This window comes from Tribolium madens, unplaced genomic scaffold (assembly GCF_015345945.1).
Source record: "Tribolium madens isolate multiple individuals breed KSU strain unplaced genomic scaffold, Tmad_KSU_1.1 Scaffold_19;HRSCAF=116;Tcas5.2_LG9, whole genome shotgun sequence".
In the NCBI taxonomy this organism is placed as follows: Eukaryota; Metazoa; Arthropoda; class Insecta; order Coleoptera; family Tenebrionidae; genus Tribolium; species Tribolium madens.
The window spans coordinates 6,700,799-6,718,912 of NW_025400983.1; the positions used below are offsets into that span (position 1 = coordinate 6,700,799).

General features: G+C 33.7%; 3 protein-coding genes across 5 annotated transcripts in view; 2 read left to right on the forward strand and 1 right to left on the reverse strand.

Annotated features, from left to right (window-relative positions):
* The window catches only part of LOC123010881 (TNF receptor-associated factor 4), a 30,253-nt gene extending 17,838 nt beyond the window's left edge, over nucleotides 1-12,415 (forward strand). For 2 of the 3 annotated variants that reach the window (XM_044408071.1, XM_044408062.1), the window contains exons 3-6: nucleotides 9,863-9,967; nucleotides 10,851-11,012; nucleotides 11,069-11,647; nucleotides 11,704-12,415. In XM_044408071.1, coding sequence (XP_044264006.1) covers nucleotides 9,863-9,967; nucleotides 10,851-11,012; nucleotides 11,069-11,647; nucleotides 11,704-12,057 — 1,200 coding nt within the window. In that variant the 3' untranslated portion in view covers nucleotides 12,058-12,415. Of the gene's footprint in view, nucleotides 1-6,542; nucleotides 6,802-9,862; nucleotides 9,968-10,850; nucleotides 11,013-11,068; nucleotides 11,648-11,703 lie in introns of those variants that run through there. The other variant, XM_044408054.1, reaches the window with a different exon arrangement.
* Nucleotides 12,416-13,943: 1,528 nt separating this feature from the next.
* On the forward strand, nucleotides 13,944-15,966 carry LOC123015735 (pescadillo homolog). The gene is made up of 2 exons (XM_044415647.1): nucleotides 13,944-14,055; nucleotides 14,110-15,966. The coding sequence occupies exons 1-2, from the start codon at nucleotides 14,032-14,034 to the stop codon at nucleotides 15,829-15,831; spliced, it is 1,746 nt and encodes a 581-aa protein (XP_044271582.1). The 5' UTR covers nucleotides 13,944-14,031; the 3' UTR covers nucleotides 15,832-15,966.
* LOC123015736 (protein pelota) lies at nucleotides 15,820-18,112 on the reverse strand. The gene is made up of 5 exons (XM_044415649.1): nucleotides 17,940-18,112; nucleotides 17,115-17,836; nucleotides 16,870-17,062; nucleotides 16,716-16,822; nucleotides 15,820-16,154 (listed from the first exon to the last, which is right to left on the reverse strand). The coding sequence occupies exons 1-5, from the start codon at nucleotides 17,978-17,980 to the stop codon at nucleotides 16,066-16,068; spliced, it is 1,152 nt and encodes a 383-aa protein (XP_044271584.1). The 5' UTR covers nucleotides 17,981-18,112; the 3' UTR covers nucleotides 15,820-16,065.
* Nucleotides 18,113-18,114: the final 2 nt, after the last annotated feature.

An 18,114-nucleotide genomic window follows, 5' to 3' on the forward strand; every position in this document is an offset into this window, starting at 1 on the left:
GGCGCTGAGCAAAAAACACTAATACTTTTTTCTCTTAAGACTTTTTGCAAATTTAATACCATAATAGGATAGAAAAAAAACATTTTTTATAAAAAAAGTCCACTTGGTAGACGGCACTGTTTTCGAGATACAGGCTAATTTTATGTCGACGCACATTGCGATATCAAAAAACTTACAGTGCGGGGTTTTGTTTTTCTAATTAAAATATTAACAAAAATAATTTTTAAAAAAGCACATTTGAAGGCTTACCTTTACAAAGCCGTAACTTTCTAAGACAGCTTTTTTGGACCCATGTTCATATAGAAACTTTTCTTTATATTTTGAGGTATGAAATTACCCCTAGAAGTTTGTGCACGCAATTTCAGCCTGATGTATTTTTTAAGAGGTCATTATATTAAATTGAAAAATTAAGAAAAATTGACAAATAAAAGTTTAGTTCAAAGTCATCGTTACAATCAAAAATGCAAAACAACATAAGGTGTTTCATAATTTAAAAAAAAGGTTTCTTTTGGAACTTATTTTTAAACACTTTGTGACTTGTTTGTCACTTGAAAATAATTTCAAATGACCTGGAGGCTTCATATTTATAAATAATTATTTATAAATATTATTCATAATTATAAATTTTTCACCATTTAAAAGTCAGTAATGGATTTCTAAGGGACACGTTGTGTAGAGGTGAAGTACAGTAGAACCTCTATAATCCGAACTAATTATTACAAGAAGTTTTCCAAATTATCGATTTTTCGGAATATAAAATTATTTTTTTTAAACTAAAATGAATAAACGATTGAAATATTTCCACAAAAATTTGCATGTGCCGTTAAAATATTTTTTCTTTTCTGTGTATGTGACTTTAGATTGTTCATCTGAAAATGTATATTTTGTCACAAGATTGTTACAACACTCCAAACTCACAAAACTGATTTTGTTTTAAAAAATTGAATTTTTTATTACTAAATAGAGTTAATTAATTGCTCAACGTCATAAATTTTGCCACAATCTATTTCGTCAGGGTCAAGAATAAATTATGGCCCTTATAAGCGCATAACCTTAACACGAATAAAACAATGGTCAGTTCCAAAATACCTTCATTTTTAATTAAAAAAACAAAAACGTTACTCGATATGACTCATGAAATAATTCGCAAATTTTTTCCACATTCATCTTGACCTAACGAATTCTGCAACCTTGAGTTACTCTAACGGCGAATAACGACTTTATATCATAATTACTTCATTGATAAATTCGGCCTAAAACCTGTCTTATACCGCACCTTTTTAACGTTCGCTCAAATATTTATTAAAAAGAATAAGAAAAAATCTTAAATCCGTAAAAGAATGCATTATATGGTAATGTTACAGTTAGTGAATTTTCTACAAGGTGAGCACTTATCAGTATAACAAGGTGAAGCAGTGTGGGATTTATTTTACTCGAGGAATGTTATAATTGTGGGAATTTTTATTTAAATACGGCATTCCTGCTTCAAATACGGAAATGATAAAAGACAAGATCATAAGTGACATCTTTGGAAGTTAATGGACTGGAAAAACACAAAGGGACAAGATTTAAAAATTCGAAACGCAAATTGGTTTAAATTACAACTATAATTAGCATAATTAACTTATCTCTGAGCACACATAGATGTTGCAAATTTAATTTATTTGTGTGACAATATTTGAGTTAAAAGACAGAAAAAAATCATTGAATTACCCTTTGTTCATTTAAATTCGGGTCGCGCTTTATGTAATACGGAATAATACCTATTTTACTTAACAATACCTGACTCTAATTTTCTATGAAAATCAATTTCAGGTCCCAAAACTAACAAACAATTGTTCAAAATTCGTTACTCGTGGCACGTGCTATTGTTAAAATTTCGTTTTCTGCATACTAAATCTACAATTTTCAAGCGATCACATCTTTATTGACCACCGATGGGTGACTCAGCTGCCTTTTACGGCCCCTTTCTTTACAAATCTCCGACCCCAGATTCGTTCCAGTGCGCAAATAGACACTTTTATTGCACACAAACGGTCGAAAAAATGCGTTTTCGTCTAATGACAGTTGAGAAACTCTCGCTGAGTACTCTGTTTGTAAATAAAGCGAGCGGTTCCTTTCATCGCCCTGTCAAAGGAGTTCCTGCTGAATTACCTTCTTGTTCCTGTGGTAAAGACACCGCCTCACGTGGGCGATCTCGCAGGTTGCATCCAGATTCAAGCAGGTATTGACCTGATCGCAATGTAGAATGGACAACGAATTCTTCACGAATAACGTCATTTGATCGCAGCTTTGTCTCGAGGAAATGGCATTTTCTGATACGCTTTGTGTGAAGTTCTCTGACACAATTCGAACATTAGGAAAAACGACGTTTCTATAGTCTGTGTAAAAGCGCCGTTGCGGATATTAATATTTATAAAAAATAATCGCGGTAACAGGATTTGATTTCCATTGAACGCATTGTTGTTATTCCTACCTGTCATTATGTGACCGTAAAAGTCTTGATTTTTGTTAACAAAGGGCAATAAATAGTTATTTATGGCTTGTCGTTGCTTGTTTTTACCTGAACGATTGACTTAATAATACTTTTACAATGGTTTTGGGTCGCTGGGTTAATCATTGGAAGCGATGAAAAGCCAAAGGCAAGGTCACTTTCTTAGCGAGTTTTAACAGGAACCACAAGCGGTTTCAACGGGTCTTAACTGAGAAACGAATTTTATTATATCGATTTGCAACAAGGATTGAGATTTCATGAGTCATACGAGGGGAGCAATTGAATAAAACACCCTAAGGTCATTACTTATGGATTACGAAAATCCTCATAATTTGTCACTCACATTATCAGTTTTATATCAGACTTATGAGTCATTTATGTAAATTCAGATCACATTTGCAAAATAGATCTGCAACCGAAATCTGAAATTTTAGTTTAAACCCAAATTTTGTGTTTTTTCAACCAGTTCAACCCTTAACTTCTATATTAATTAATAAAATTAATAAATAAAACAATAAATTAATTATTTTGTGAAAGCGTGACTTTGGACATCAAAACCATGAATCAGGTAAGCCATTCTGTGGTCAGAAGTATGAATTGGTTCAGTTCGAAATTTACAATGTCTTATACGATACGAAAATAACCACCCCAAATCACAGTTACCAAACCGAGTTATAAGATACGAGTATCTGTCTTTGTCGCCTAATGGAAGGAAAAAAATTATTTTGTAAATTACTACACTTTTTCAAAAAACTGAATGATAAATGATAAAGTAGTAAAGCTGAAGATTCCCATTTTTTGATTTTAATCTATAGCTTTTGAAATAAGTAAAAACTTGTTAATTCTTTACATAAAGGCGGATTTAGGTAAAGAATTGAAAATTAACAGTGATTTCAATATATTCCAGGCAAAAATTTGTCGTTGAGGGTGTTATTTGCCTAAGACATTTTATGTTTATTATCGGGATTCTAATACACAGGGCAAAAAGGTTTCAGGCCAATAACACCCTTAAGGACAAATTTTTGCCTGGGATAAACCCAACTCAGCGGCATAATTAGAGCCACCCTATAAATTTAAACCGCACTCCTTGACTTGGAATATTAGGAATTGCTGTAAAAATTTTATTTGATTGAAAATGGAGCCACAACTCGAATTCTGTGAAAAATTTCACCGAAATCACATGAAATCCTTTACTGTTGATAAATAGTAAGCAACCATTAACTTATACATTAATTAATAAATTTATTGGTAAATAAAACAATAAATTAATTATTTTGTGAAATGGTGACTTTGGACATCAAAACCATGAAACAGATCAATTTTTAATTTTAAAGAAACGTTTCAAATATTATTTTATTCGTTTCAAAACAAGTCAAATGCGATAATCGTAGTCAAAATTCTTAATAATTTGAGCAAACGATTTATCGATTTTCCTCAACTCTCCATCGACCCATCCCAATGCCGGAAAACCGACAAATGCCGACCATAGAAGTTAATTTAAAATAATTCTATATAATAATTTATAGAAGCTGAATTTGTTATATAAAATCACGGAAAAAATTCTTTAGTGTAATTTTTCCTCTGATGGAACTGCGGACACGGAATTTTGGACATCAAATTTATGTCAATTCAAAAATGTCACGCTTTATTGTCACTATGATTGACGTCCTAAACAAAAAATTGAAAGTTTTAATTGAAATTTATTTTTGGCGTCGATTTTCCGAAACAATAATGCCAACAGCACGTGTTATAATTCAATAAATTATTTTTTTCTCTAGCTGTCAGGATAAAAATTACAAAAACCGAATGTGAGGTTAGTTGCACATAAGGCTCGTTTTACATTTTTATGTCAATCGAATGACAAATCGTCCAAAATTCTGTGTCCCCAATTGTATGATTGGTCTGCTAGTTACTAACAACTTAAAATTTAAAAAAATCTCACTTAGTGGACTATAGTACAGAAGTGTTTTTTTTACTTAATATGAGGAATTTTTTAAATTAAAAAAATTGTTTTCTCTCCCGTAAAGATGTGAAAACCTAAGGACAATTAACAGAAAAGAGTAGCCGAAAATATTTTTCGTAATAAAATAGTGAAAATAAACAAACAAAGCTTCCTTGATAAATAATTTTAGGTGGTATTAAAAGCTATATGAAAATATAAATTTATTTAAATGTGTAACAATCCTTATGTAGAATTAATTAATTAATTCCTTTGAGTTTTAATAACTTTAAATAATTTATAAGCTCAAAACCTTTAATAAAAACATCCACCACAACGTTTACTCATTTATTCTTAGAGATCTGATAAATACGACAAAACATTTAAATGTAAATATTGATAGGTTTGACTAGATAATAAGTGTAAATAAAAATTATTGCGTTGTATCTAATCAAAACAAGGTATATTTAAAATGGAAACACGTATTTATAATAGCGATTTTATAACAATTCAGCTTTTTGAGTAAAAGAATCGAAGAAAACTTATGATTCATTAGAAAAAAAAAACAAGAAGGTAATGATAAATTTAATTAATTGACAAGGTGACAAAAACAATTCTAGATTAATCACTCTGTATCTATGTAGGAGGTGATTTTAGTATGCGTAAATATACCAGGTGATTAAAAAGTATGGAACCACACGTTTTTTGCTTAAACTATTTTTATTTATTTTGTAAAAACTAATTGATGAATGATAAAGTACTATAAAAATGTGATGTTTTATCAAGAATAAATTTTTTCGAAATTTTCTTTTGATTTTGAGTTCTATAAAATTTTTAATTTTTTTAAATCGCAACTAAGTATAAAACCATTTTTCTCGTAAAGGTTATGATCTAAGGATTACAACTACCTACCTTATATTTAACTTAAAAAAAAAATTACATCAATTGCAATTTTGACAAAAAAAAAAACCGCGTAACTCAAAACAAAACAAAATTTCGTTCTTAAAATGCGATTACATTTTTTATATTACTTTAATCTATATTAATTATTATAATCTGGAGACAAATGATCTAAAAAAACCGCTTGGTTCCATACTTTTTATTCAGCTTGTATAAGAGATGATAGTAGAGCTTAAAAGAAGTCAAAATACCTAAACTTGCCTTATCCGAATCTCTACAGTTTTTGAGATAGAGGGTGCAATCTCCACTTTGGCCTCGAAAAAATTGAAATATAAGCAATATATAAGTTTCAACTCTTTACTTTTTAATTTATCTCACAGTTTATTCGACAAACAAAACCCTCTTATATCTCAAAAACTATAAACACTCGGATAAGGTAAGTTGAGTTATTTTGATTTTTTTAAGCTCTACTATCACCTGTTAAAATACTTGTACAAATTTTAAAATCACCTCTATACAGAAAATTCCAAAATTGTCATTCACTTTTTTGTTGATAAATTTACGTTAATTTTTATTTGTTCTACTGGTAATGGTTTTTACGGTTTGTTTAATTTTTGGTCTAGTTTGTGGCATTATAAATAAAATTTTACGAGTTTGTGTGTACTGAATGATTCATCTTCGAAAAATTATCAACTCTCGAAAAACATCAAGATTCTAGTTTCATTGTTATTTATTGTACGATAAATGTAACAATTTAACACGGTTTCAGCAATTTAAATCAAAATTACGTTACAGAAGATAAATGTTATGTAAAAATGTTATTTTTATGAAACAGTGCATGGAACTTAATATTTTACATAATTGTGTGTTATGATTATGAAAATGATTCCACAACCAGAGCGAAATAACTATAACGTTTGAACGGATTAATTGTAAAACCGTTAAAGATCTCGCGAGATATCTAAACTTGGAAATTAATTGACATTTACCAACATAACAAAATTCGAGCAAGGGCCTTTTTCACAAATCAAAAACCTCAATCTGTACGAAATCGAAATCGTATAACGGCCTTTGAGAATCAGGATCCTTGCAAGGATCACTGAAAATACGTTAGGAACTCCCACCTCCGAGCACAATTACAAGCAACAGCTGTTTTTCAAACACACAAAGAGTGGGAGAAAGGCCATCGAAAGGCCGATTGAGTACAAGAAGAACAGAAAACAGTTTGGTTCGTTGATGCGCACGGTACGGAGTGAGTGTTCTAAAAATGGTCCGCAGTCTAGTCCAGTGGACTAAAACCCTGAGTTTTCCGGCCCGGATTTCGCCCAATAAAAGCTCAAAAGAAAGTGTCATTAGCAACCCTGGAAGTCCAACAATTACACCGACTCCCAGTAACACTTCGTTATCACCGCAATCGAAAAACGAGATTAACAACATGAAGAATAGTTCTTTAAATGAAGTTAATCAAGTAAGTGATTTTTGGCCGAAATTGGCTTGGAGAAACAGGATTTCTGCAAGAATGAGCAAGTTTCGACTTGCAGCGACAAGTTGGGCGAAATTGCTTCAACACTACGTTTCTGTTATTTGTGCAATTGTTGCGGTTTGCTCTGATGACACGTTCATAAATGCGGCTTTTAATAGAAATTTGACTTCCTTTGGAATTATTCTTCCATGGCTCGTTCTAGGCGCGTTCTTTTTATTTCATAACCGGAATTAAATCATTATAATAGTTAAATTAAGAGAGCATATCGCAATATCATTATATTCCTTGTCGTTGTTTTAATTTCCTTTGAAATTCAGGTCAGGATTAATTGCATAATTACAGGTAATAGTAATCAGGCGCCTCATGTCGCGACTTGAGATGTCTTTGAGAAAAGCTAAATCAACCTGTTCGACCTCTTAGATCCGTTAAGCGAGAACGCAATTATGTCAAAATGATTATTTTGCACTACTTTTACTTGTTTTGCGAGTGACCAACAAGGTCATTAGGGCAAAGTACTGAAAATTAGTGTTCTCTCAAACAAGGGTAGATAAGCGAAAGGGTGAAAGTTGGGGTTAATCTTTCGGAGAATTTGGCTGTTATCTCGTTTACATTTCTCATTTCGGTGTTTATTTGGCTCATTTGTATCATAAAATGGCTCTTTTAGTGGAACATCGAGTACAAGGAATTATTATTTTACTGGTAGACCACCCAAAGCAAAGTTTCATTTATAAGAAATATCCATAAAACTGTAACAAAAAAGGGAAATGGATTTCTTGATTTCACTTTTAGTAGTGCAAAAATTTTTATCATGAGTGTAATTATAAACAAACTTTCTTATTTTTTATTTTATTTTACGATTTCAGTTAAATTATCTAGAAATTTATAATTGTTATTAAGGGGAATACTACCATTTATTTAATCTGTGATGTATGCAAACTTTCAGTTAAGTTTCTGTGGTGTAATGAAACTTTATTTGCGAAAACTAAGTATTAATTGATTAAAATTCATACATGTGTGTATCTTAAATTACTAAAACTATTTTTAAATATTATTTAATTTGAAAACAATTCATTACTGTTACTATTTTTGTTATCTATTCTTAATACAAAATATTTTATTATCTATTACTATTAGTGAGTGACCTATTTTTTGAAATATTATTGATAAGCACAAAATGTGTGTTAAAAGCGGTTTCATTGATGAATAAGAAAGGTTTTTTGAAATATGTGGTACTTTATCAGATTTAAAACCACCATTACGACATATTGTGACATCACTTTTAGTAGTTTTAAAAGAAAACTAAGTAATTCTTAAAACAAGTATAATGTGTCAACTACTTTAGAAAAACTTCTAACATGCAAAACTTAATTAAAATTATTACAATTTGTTTATTTTTTTAAATTAAACAATAATTAGAAATTTATACAAACGTATGAGACATTTATTTAAAAAAGTAGGAATCAATTAATTAAATAAAGCAATTTTTAACTCAATTATTAACGAGGAATAAATTAACACCAAGTTATAATCTTATGAAGTGTCGTTTATAAAAACTATATTAAGGTGACAAAATATACGTTGATGTAGACTATAATTACCTACATACAGGGTGTGTCAGAACTCGCGCCCCAGAGAAAAATTTCAAGTAAAATAAGATACCAGGGAAAGATGTTTAAAAAATTCTACCTGTCAAAAATTTTGACATCAATTTTTTTAAATTTGACATTATTTTAGTCTAAAATGATACTGATAATCTTGTATATGTTTTTTCTTGTTTCCTCTTCTAATGGCCTGTAGCAAAAAAACTTGAAAAATTATTTTTACAACAGAAATAAATAGATTCAAAGTGCAAAATTTGAACTTTCATAACTTCGAAATTTTTATAGACAGAATTTTTTTAATTACCTCCATTGCATTATTTTCTGCGGCGCGAGTTCTGGCGCACCTTATGTAATATGTAAATAAAATTAACATACTCGAAATAAATAAAAAAATGTAAATTAATTTTTAATTTTAAGAACTAAAACCATCAAACTACATAGTATACTATTATTTTCGTTTTACTGTAATTTATAGTTTGCTTCACCTCCTATAGTTTTTGACGGCGCATGTCCCATAATATTTCATATGAAGCACGTCTGACAAATATTAAGTTGTTTTTAATTTTTTTTGATTTTTAAGTTTTTAATTATTTTATAGTCTCATAATAACAATAACTTCGACAGTAATAAATAATAATAATCAGGTGGATTTTTCGCCATTAAAAAAATTTTTTGAAAGCAGGAAATCTAGACTAGTTTGAACTCTTTCGGTCAATGAGATTGTTAACACCTGATTGTGGGCCGATCTAGTCCAGTTTGAACCGTCTCAATTTTTCGAGTTGATTTATACACCCATGTGATTTATCACCGTTTATTCCCCTGGCTAAACAAGTGCAAATGAGCCACTAAACACATAAACAAATCGAGATCGAGCCTCGAACCACAATCCATCAAAAATTTCTCTCATTACGATCCCGATTGGCTCTATTACCACTCAAAACTTGTAATTTTCTCGTGTAGGAGGTTTACAGAAATGTGTGTTGAAAAATGGTCTACTTTACTCGGAACAGGTGTGATTCCAACACCCACTTGCATATTTGGGTGCGAATTAATAATCGTGGGTGTTTAACTCTTTTCTTAATTATTTTAATCCAGTTGTATTTTTGGCCACTGATGCGGGTGGCAATTCTTGGGTGGTATAACCTGGAAGCGTGCTAAATCGCAACTTCTGTGTACCCCCAACAGGGTTGCATTTCAACGACGCCAAATTTATGGCCGCTTTTGTGCTGCACCTGCAATAAATTTTTCCCAGAGACGGGCATGATTCAATCGGCCAAGTAGGTTGTTGCATTTAATGAACTTATTAGGACACGATGATGTCACATTTGGTGATTAACCATGATCGATGAATGAAAGTCTTGTCATTGATGTGTGAAATGGTTTGAGGTGCCGTTATAATGGTGCTAGATGAAGCCGATTTTTACATATTTTGTCTTTTGTTGCAGATTTATCCCGACCCCGAGTCGGAGAAAGCTATCATGAGCTCTGTCGTTTACTGCATTCACCATAAGGAAGGCTGCAAATGGTCAGATGAGCTCAGAAAATTGAAGGTATGTAACAAACAATGTCATAGGTGAACGCAGATTAAGTAGTTGGAGATATCACGAAACTTGCCGGAAGTTGGAATCCGTTAGTGAAACAATTCTGCTGCACAAGCAAGAGACAAGTAGCTGAAAAAATTATAGAGGATTATTGTTACATAAAGGGGAATTAATCGTGAGGCGGGGAATTTCCTATAACTGCGTTTCCTGATTTGGGTCTAAACTTTGATTCTTCTTCTTGAACAAATAATTTTAAATAACATAAACATTAGCGAAATTAATATGTAAATGTAAATTATACGAAAAAATTGGTAGTTTCCTAACTTTAATTTGGAAATAGAGAAAGAAGTTTTCAAATCCTGACAAAATGAAATGTCTTATAATCATTTTTCATCTTATTCCACTTTGAAATTAAGTTGGCAATACTCAATTGTTGGTGATATCAGATTGTGTCAGGTGACGGCTATGCCAGCGGTCACCCCTCGGAAACCAATGACAATTGACTATAAAAGTGTGACGTTTGAATTTGACAGTTGATGTTACCAACTTAATTTCAGTCATAAAAATGTATTCAAATTTTTAATGAAATGCTTGTGTTTTTTTCTGAAATTGCTAAATTTAGCTAAGGCGGGACAATACATAATAAAATCAATTGCAGAGTTATAAATTTTTAATTTAGAATAACATTTTTGTGTATATTTTTTTATTAAAATACTTCTGGTTAGAACTTTTCATATCTGTAGCTAATTAAACCTCTCCTCAAGTACCCACTTTTCGCCAGCCCCACACCATCTGCTTATCACCCGCCGCAAGTCATCGACCTCCGCCTCCACATAAATCCCTCCTATTAATAACTCAACATTTCGTCTAAATTGAGTAAATCACCTTCCAGGCGCACCTAAACTCGTGTAAACACGACGCGATCCCTTGCACCGGCAAATGCGGCGCCCAAATCCCGCGAGTCATCATGGAAGAGCACCTCAAAACCACTTGTCCTCAACGGCGCGCCAGGTGTCAGTTCTGCAACAAGGAATTTACTGGCCTAGTCTTCGAGGTAGTTAAAACCTTCCCCCACAACCACCCAATCTAATAATTTTTTCCATAATTAAGAATCACGCGGGCAACTGCGGCTACGAGCCCCTCTATTGCGAAAACAAATGCGGAGTCAAAGTCGCAAGACGCCACTTGAGCCAGCACAAAGTGAGCGAGTGCTCGAAACGGCTCCTTCCGTGCAGATTTTGCTCGAAGGAATTTGTCGCTGACACACTTTCGGCGCACCATCTGAAGTGTGGAAGGGTTCCAGTGGCGTGCCCCAACAGGTGCGACGTTAACGTGCTCGCAAAGGAGGATTTGGAGGCGCATTTGAAAGAGGATTGCACGGTTTCGGTGCTTAGTTGCACCTACAAGGACGCAGGGTGCCGGTTTAAGGGCCCTCGATACCTAATGGAGAAGCATTTGGAGGAAAACAGTCAACAGCATTTGGCTCTAGTTTGCACAGTTGTGACGAAACAGCAACACCAAATCACCTCACTCAAAAATGCCCTCTCGAGGCTATCTCTCAACTACTCTGGGACCCTAATCTGGAAAATCAGCGACTTTTCCGAAAAAATGAACGAAGCGAAGAATAAAGAGGGGATGGAGTTGGTCTCGCCGCCTTTCTATACTAGTCAATACGGATACAAGCTTCAGGTATTTAACCCAGTTGTTACAATAATCTGTAATTAACTTGTTTTTTTTTTTATTAGGCTTCACTTTTTCCTAACGGAAACGGAGCCGGCGAAGACTCCCACATTTCCGTCTACATCAAAATCCTTCCAGGTGAATACGACGCCCTCTTGCGTTGGCCCTTCGCCCACTCCGTCTCGTTCACCCTCTTCGACCAGTCCTCCTGTCCCGAAAAAGCGTGCAATATTGTGGAAAGTTTTATTCCGGACCCCACTTGGAAAAATTTTCAAAGGCCGAGTAAAGAACCCGATTCCTTGGGTTTTGGTTTCCCCAAATTTGTGTCCCATGAAATGTTGAAAAAGAGGCACTTTATGAAAGATGACACAATGTTTATTAGGGTTAAAGTTGATCCTAGTAAAATTGTTGCTGTTTGAAGTTGCTACAATTTTCGGCTCTTGATCTCATTTTGTACATAATTGTAAAGTTTTGTAAAAAGCGATAAGACTGTATAGGGTTACACGAGGATGTGTGTAAATAAAAAATGGAATATTTTTGCACCAAAATATTCTGTATTTCTGGTTAGGTTGCTCAGGAAAATTGTAAAATTCAAAATTGTAGGTTTGTTTTATTTTCGATTTTTTTGTGATAGCTGGAGAAGACCAAAGTTCTGTTTATTTTTCTGTAAATATAAGGCGTAAGGACAAGTACTTCGTACGTAAGCGATAGTCATTGTTAGGCTAGGCTTCTAACTTAGTGGATCATTTTTATTTTAATAAAAGCATTTTTACATAATCTGTGTTTTATTTAAAACAAAATTAATTTATATTCATAATTTAATAAATACTTACTGTTGCACTAAAAAATCACAAATTCACACACTTCACTTTGCAAACACAAAAATATAAATAAATAAAATGCACTAACCTTTATGGCATCTTCTACTGCTACCCTTTTTAGCAATTCACTTCTGCTTCTTAAACGAATCTACTGAAATAAAGAAACACAAAATCAGTTCAATGTGTAATTAAATTAGTTTAAAATATTAAATAAAATTTTTCAAATGTGATTTTTTTTAAATAAAAGATATTGTTGACTAACCCTTTAATCCGAATCCTTGTAGCACGATTGTCTTCTCCATTTCCCCTATTGACACTCACTAATCACTCAAAGTTTTAAAAATCGCGCACTATTAAATGTCTATTAGCACTCGAAAATACACAACACACGATCAACACGATCTCGCACTAAACCACCAAATAATATGTAGGTAATAATTTATCCAGGCAATTATTACAATTTAAGTAACTCGTACGGGAGCTAGGCTAGGACTGACTCGTTATTGTAATAATTTCCTTAAAAACGGTACAAAAAAAGCTTTTGTTCGGGGCTGCATAATCCCCCCATTCGCCACGTCACAAAGTACTTTTAATATTATCCAATTCAATATCATCATTTTTGCGCTTTTTACACTTGAACACAACAAAACGATTTTAAAAAGTACGATTATACAACCCCTTAATCCGTCAGGTATGACGTCAAAATGCTCGCATCTAATTGGCTACGAGATAGTATGTGTCTTGATGCATCAAAACATAAACTTTTATCGAAAACTTTTATCCTTGGTTTTTGTTTAAAGTTGGCCTTATGAAAAGAGTTGTTGTATCAAAATCGACTGACTATTGTTCTAAAATTTTTTTAAAATATCCAAATCCGACATTCAAGTAGCACCGAGTGTCAGTTACTGATTGTAAATTCTAAATTCACAGCATGTAGAATGCCGATTTTTTTGTATTTCCCCGGATTTTAAAGTTTTGTTCTTAATTTCGCCTTAAATAATCAAATTTTTCTAGAATTCCACCAAATGACTGAAAAAAATTATACAGAAGTGAAAATCACTATAAACAAAAATTTGAATCAAGTATTAAGTTAATCAAATAATTAATTAATTAAAAAATATAGATGAGTAAGTACCTTAATAATGCTTTTCGCTCATGTCAGTTTCTATATTAGAAATATAAGGGCTCTAGGTAAATGTTAGTGTACCTTGGTTACACTTACCGGCTCTGATACCGTAATAGATCATTTACCGGACTTTTACGTAGAACTTGCCGGCTAATAACTCACTTCCTTGACTTAAAATGGAGCTGGGAAGCTAAATTTACCGGACAATTTTAAATAAAACAAATTGGAGTGAACATCATTCAGCAGTTAATAAATTAAAAAAAAAATGTATAAATAAAAATTGATTTATGATGTATGTTAGGCAACTAATTATACACATACAATTCTTGCGCATGCATTCTGCTAGTATAATATGACAATTGACATTATTTGAATCTAACCTCAAAACAACACGTGTTGGCAAATTTCTAACTTAGAATATTTGTAGTGGGTTATTTAGTGAAAAAATGGTTTCTAAACGCAAAAAGAAGGTAATAACAGCTTTAACTTAACATTTTAGGTGTTTTATTCTTATTTTTTTGTAGTATACAACAGGTGAAGGTGCCCAATTCATGACCCGCAAAGCGGCCCTCAAAAAGCTCCAATTATCCCTCAACGACTTCCGGCGGCTTTGCGTTCTCAAGGGGATCTACCCCCGAGAGCCCCGAAACCGGAAACGCGCCCAGAAGGGCCAGTCCGGTATCAAAACCCTCTACCATGTAAAAGACATCCAATTTTTGCTACACGAACCCATAATTTGGCGACTTCGCGATTACAAAATTTTCAACAAGAAAGTCGGTCGGGCTCGAGCTGTTAAAGACTTTGAATCGTTAAAAAAATATCTGAATAATCACCCGACTTTGAAACTCGACCATATTGTCAAAGAGCGATACCCCACGTTTCTGGACGCATTACGTGACTTGGACGATTGTCTGACACTGTGTTTTTTGTTCAGTACGTTTCCATCGATTCCCCACGTCCCTCGAGACCAAAGCGCGCTATGCCAGAGACTCACAATCGAGTTTTTGCATGCCGTAATAGAGGCCAAAGCGTTGAGGAAGGTTTTCATTTCAATCAAGGGTTACTACTACCAGGCTGAAATTAAGGGTGAGACCATCACGTGGATTGTGCCCCACCATTTCGCATTCGAGCCCCAGAGCAAGGCCGAAGTCGACTTTAAATTAATGTCGACTTTTGTTGAGTTTTACACAATTATGTTGGGATTTGTCAACTTTCGGCTTTACCACCAACTAAATCTTTATTATCCGCCAAAATTTTCAAATTTGACTCAAACAGACAGCGAGAAAGAAATCGTGGATGAGGGTGTCTTTGTATCAGAACGTGTGGCAGCTCTCAATTTCCCCTTATCGAGAACCACAAATTCCGCAATTGAGGAAGAGGTCGAAATTGATAATTTCAACACTGAGGATAATCCGGAAAAAATCGAAGAAGCGCGAATTGAAGCCGAAAAAATCAAAAAATTGAAAACACTTTTCAAGGGATTGAAATTCTTTTTGAATCGGGAAGTGCCGAGGGAACCCCTCGTGTTTATTATTCGTTGTTTTGGAGGCGAAGTCTCATGGGACAAGCTACTTTTCGTTGGGGCCACTTTTGATGAAAATGATGAGTCGATTACGCATCAAATTGTTGATAGGCCTTCAATGGAAAAACAGTACATTTCGAGGTATTACGTGCAGCCCCAGTGGATTTTTGATAGTGTCAATGCGAGGGAGCTCGTCCCTGTTAACAAATATTTTATGGGGGAGATTCTCCCCCCTCATTTATCGCCATTTATTAATGAGGGTCGGCATCAGGAGTATATGCCTCCTGAAGAAAAGGCTTTATATGATCCCACAGCTTTGGAGGAGTTGCATAACAAGGGAGAAAGTGATGATGAGGAAGAAGAAGAGAAAGAAACTGAACAAGTGGATACAACGAACGAGCAAGTTGAAGAAGAGGTGGAGGAGGAGGAAGAAGTCGAAGAGGAAGAAACCTCGTCTGCGAAAAAGAAATTAAAAGTCACTCCAGGTGAGATACATAAGGAAGTTCCTTGGGAGAAGAGTCGGCAAGAAAGACAAGAATACAAACTTAGGGAAAAACTGGTTAAAAACAAACACCGAAAATTATACAAGAGTATGATGGCCGGTAGGAAAGAAAGGGCGAAAGAAATTTGGTTACTGAGAAAAAAACGACGATTACACGACGAGAAACAGAAAGAAGAAAAGAAAGCAAAAAAGAAACAACAAAAACTCGCCTCAGTTTCATAATTATTTTATTTTTTTATAAAGTACATAAAATATTTTAATGGTTTAAGTTATGCAATAAATAATTTTGTTGCTTAATTGTACATCTTAGAAATAAATAGAATTGAAGGAATTCACTAAAAATCTACAATAATTACTCATATAACAATTAAAAATATACAACAAATTCCCTAATTTATTTAAAAATTATCAACAAAGAGTTTAAAACACGATTACACGGAGTGTTGAAACATGTTATTAGTCTTCGGTTTCGCTTTCGTCGTCTTCGTCGAGCTCGGGCATTGGGAAACGAAGAATCGCAGCAATGCCGGTCAGTTGTTCTAGTTCTATAAAGAATATGCAAAATGGCACTAGGAGCATAATAATTTTTCCTTCCGGCAGGGCATAAAGTAACGCTTTATTCCCTCGAAAATAAAATAAAAACTTTTTTTTCTATTCTCAACATTAACTGGAATTGAATACATTAAATCTTTTGAGTATTTTTTGACATAAACAGACTCCCTGATGCCGATTTTTACTCTTAAAATTGCACATTTGGCTAATTATAATTTTTTATGTTATCAGCTTAGTCTGTTGCCCACGCTTTTTTCGGTCGCCACATTCTTGGAATTAAAAAAAAGTCTGTTTGATTTAATAAACAATGCTCAATGACAAAATTTCATGAGAAACTATGAGGTACCACCCTAAAACTGCTTATTCCCTTAATAGGTAAATAACTATTATCTAAAAAAGTGGTTTGAATTAGGTAGTTGTTGTATGTATCCGATACCGAAATTATTACTAAACTAAACTAAAAATGATGTAGTATTGCTTATTTAATAGTTAGTAAAAATATCTTTTTTATTAATTCCATTACGCAAAAATATTTATTGTAATTAATTACTTACGCTCTCCTGATATATGTAGACTTGAGAATATCTTGACATCGCCCCCATTTTCTCTCACAGAGTCTACCAACTTTACATATTCCTTACGTAAATTAACATCTTTACACCTAAAAAATCTCATTTAAATTTTGCTGACTAATTTTTGAAATGTTACCTAAACAAATTATCAGATATAAGAAGTGTCTCAATCGCTTGTGCCTCATTGGCTTTTTCTACATGTTTTTTCCCATAGAACGCTTTATCTGGCTCACACTGCAACATCGTGTAGAAACTTTCAAGTGCTTTTACTTCACTAGCTGCTTTGGTATCGGAAATTTTATTAACGACAGCAGGATCTTGAAGGATTTCTAAAACTCACACTTTACAAGAAAAAATCTAGATATTAACTGATTGGTCAACCTTTTAACGAATGTTTAAACCCTGTAGAGGAGTGAATCAGCATGAACTTCGACTTGTTTTCCAATAGAGTTTTGTTGTCGGTTTTAACAGCCATTTGAATCATGTATTCGTAAAACTGGTCGCGGACGAAGCCCGGTGAGGCGATGATGATACACTTGACGATATCAAAATCAATATGTCTTAGAATTCCTTGTATTATATTGTCGTAAAATTTCGCCAGTGCCTTTTCGTGCTGTTGGATAAAATTTTTGCGTTTTCGTGGGATGGACGCCTCGATTTTTGCCCGAACTATCGTCATGCTGGAGGTTATTAGGCAAATGTGGGCCAAGCCATCTTGCATTATCACAGCGGCCAAATCGGCACTTTTTGTTGGGTCGCAAGCCATTTCTACCCGCTCCAGGGACACAGAGTCCCACTCGTGTTTAGTTAAGCGGAATTTGCGGTTCATTTCGAGATCTAATGTGTGGTAAGCCCCCATCTTGACGTATTGGTTCTCCTCGACGTTCTTCCCCTTGAGTCTTAGCATACATGCCTGAGTATCAAAATCGATCGTTTCAACGGAAATCGTCAGCATGGTTCTGACACGGTTTGATGTTGAAGAACCTGTTGACGACTCAGATTGCACTTTTCGGACTGTGCTACTGCGGACGTAATCCCCCTCCGATATGAGATTATACGCGTGCCACATATCTTCAGGTTCTTCAGGCACAAGGGTCACATACCTGAAAGTGCACAAAATCCCATTTTTGAACGATATTTTTAACAAAATGTTTGACATAACCTCACTTCCTGATTGAATTGGGCTTTTTGAGCATTTGAACTTACCCTTGGCCTTCTTTGTCAATGGATTTGTCAATAAGTTTCATTTTGACGATTTTTTCGAAAACACTAATGGCGAAAAAGGTGTGATGTTTTGGAAATGCATAATTTTTGGAGATTTACTTTTCTCAAGGACATACATGACAACCCTCGTGTTAATTTTCGCCATTTTTACTAGCCG